General features: G+C 38.6%; 1 protein-coding gene across 1 annotated transcript in view; it reads right to left on the reverse strand.

The window, feature by feature from the left end:
• LOC119593394 (CCR4-NOT transcription complex subunit 1-like) overlaps positions 1-956 on the reverse strand; it is a gene marked incomplete in the record, with an annotated part of 36043 nt that overhangs the window by 18543 nt on the left and 16544 nt on the right. Inside the window, 3 exon segments of the mRNA XM_037942323.1 lie at positions 71-257; positions 479-592; positions 775-909. Coding sequence (XP_037798251.1) covers positions 71-257; positions 479-592; positions 775-909 — 436 coding nt within the window.

Raw genomic sequence — 956 nt, forward strand, 5'->3', positions numbered from 1 at the left:
TGACATGAGGCAGCACTAGAAGACCTTGCAGATAAAAAGAGACTGCAGCAAGAAGAAAGAAGTTACTTACGTCTGTAGGCCAAACAAGCCAAATCTATCACAAATGGGAAAGGCTGAGCATTGAGGAGTAGTGAGAGGGCTTTCAGATCTTGGGCGACGTCAAGAATTCGGCTTAGTCTTGTCTGGTCATTTTCCACCATCATATACCACTCTGCCATGGCATGCATGATAATCTGGCGGACTGTAGTTGCATTGTTCTGCCACAAAAGAAAGACGGATGGATGACACAAATAATATACAAAGGCAGCTCTAGATATATAAAACTGTTTTGAAAATAGTTCCTAGTGGCTATATGAACTTACAAAAACAATTATATTAATGTATGTTTCTAGGAAGATCAACCTGTGTAGCTTTAGCTCTTCAGCAACATCGTAAACTGCTAAAAACCATGATCTTTTTACACCAGCCACAAACATACCTGTGTGTGCCATGCGTGATGAAGGATTATTGCTGCATTGGGGTGGTTCCCCAAAAATATTGGAATGAGAGAAGCAATCAGATCTTGCCGCAGAATAGTGTAGGGTAAAGTGGCCTGCAAAATGGGAATACATACTTAAACACCAGATATTAGATGTGCAATCACTCAATAATTTATCTTTTTAAATAAATCACAAAATACATGACCAATGTATTTCAAAATTATTCATCATTCTCCATAAAGTTCCAAAAAATTCACAATACAAAAGTAATGAAATACAAAGGAGAAACACTCACCTGTATTAAACCAAGAACAAGGATATCTGGACAGTGCTGGATGGGAAACTTGAAGAGCTCCTTCACAGCCGTGTAGTGATTCTCCCCGAGGTAAAGGAGAGTATCTAGTAGTTGTACTGACTTCCATGTGGCCACCTGTAAGAGCAGCTTATTTAGTAAGATTGTAAAGTTAATCTTCATTA

The sequence above is a fragment of the Penaeus monodon genome, chromosome 32, assembly GCF_015228065.2.
Source record: "Penaeus monodon isolate SGIC_2016 chromosome 32, NSTDA_Pmon_1, whole genome shotgun sequence".
NCBI lineage: Eukaryota > Metazoa > Arthropoda > Malacostraca > Decapoda > Penaeidae > Penaeus > Penaeus monodon.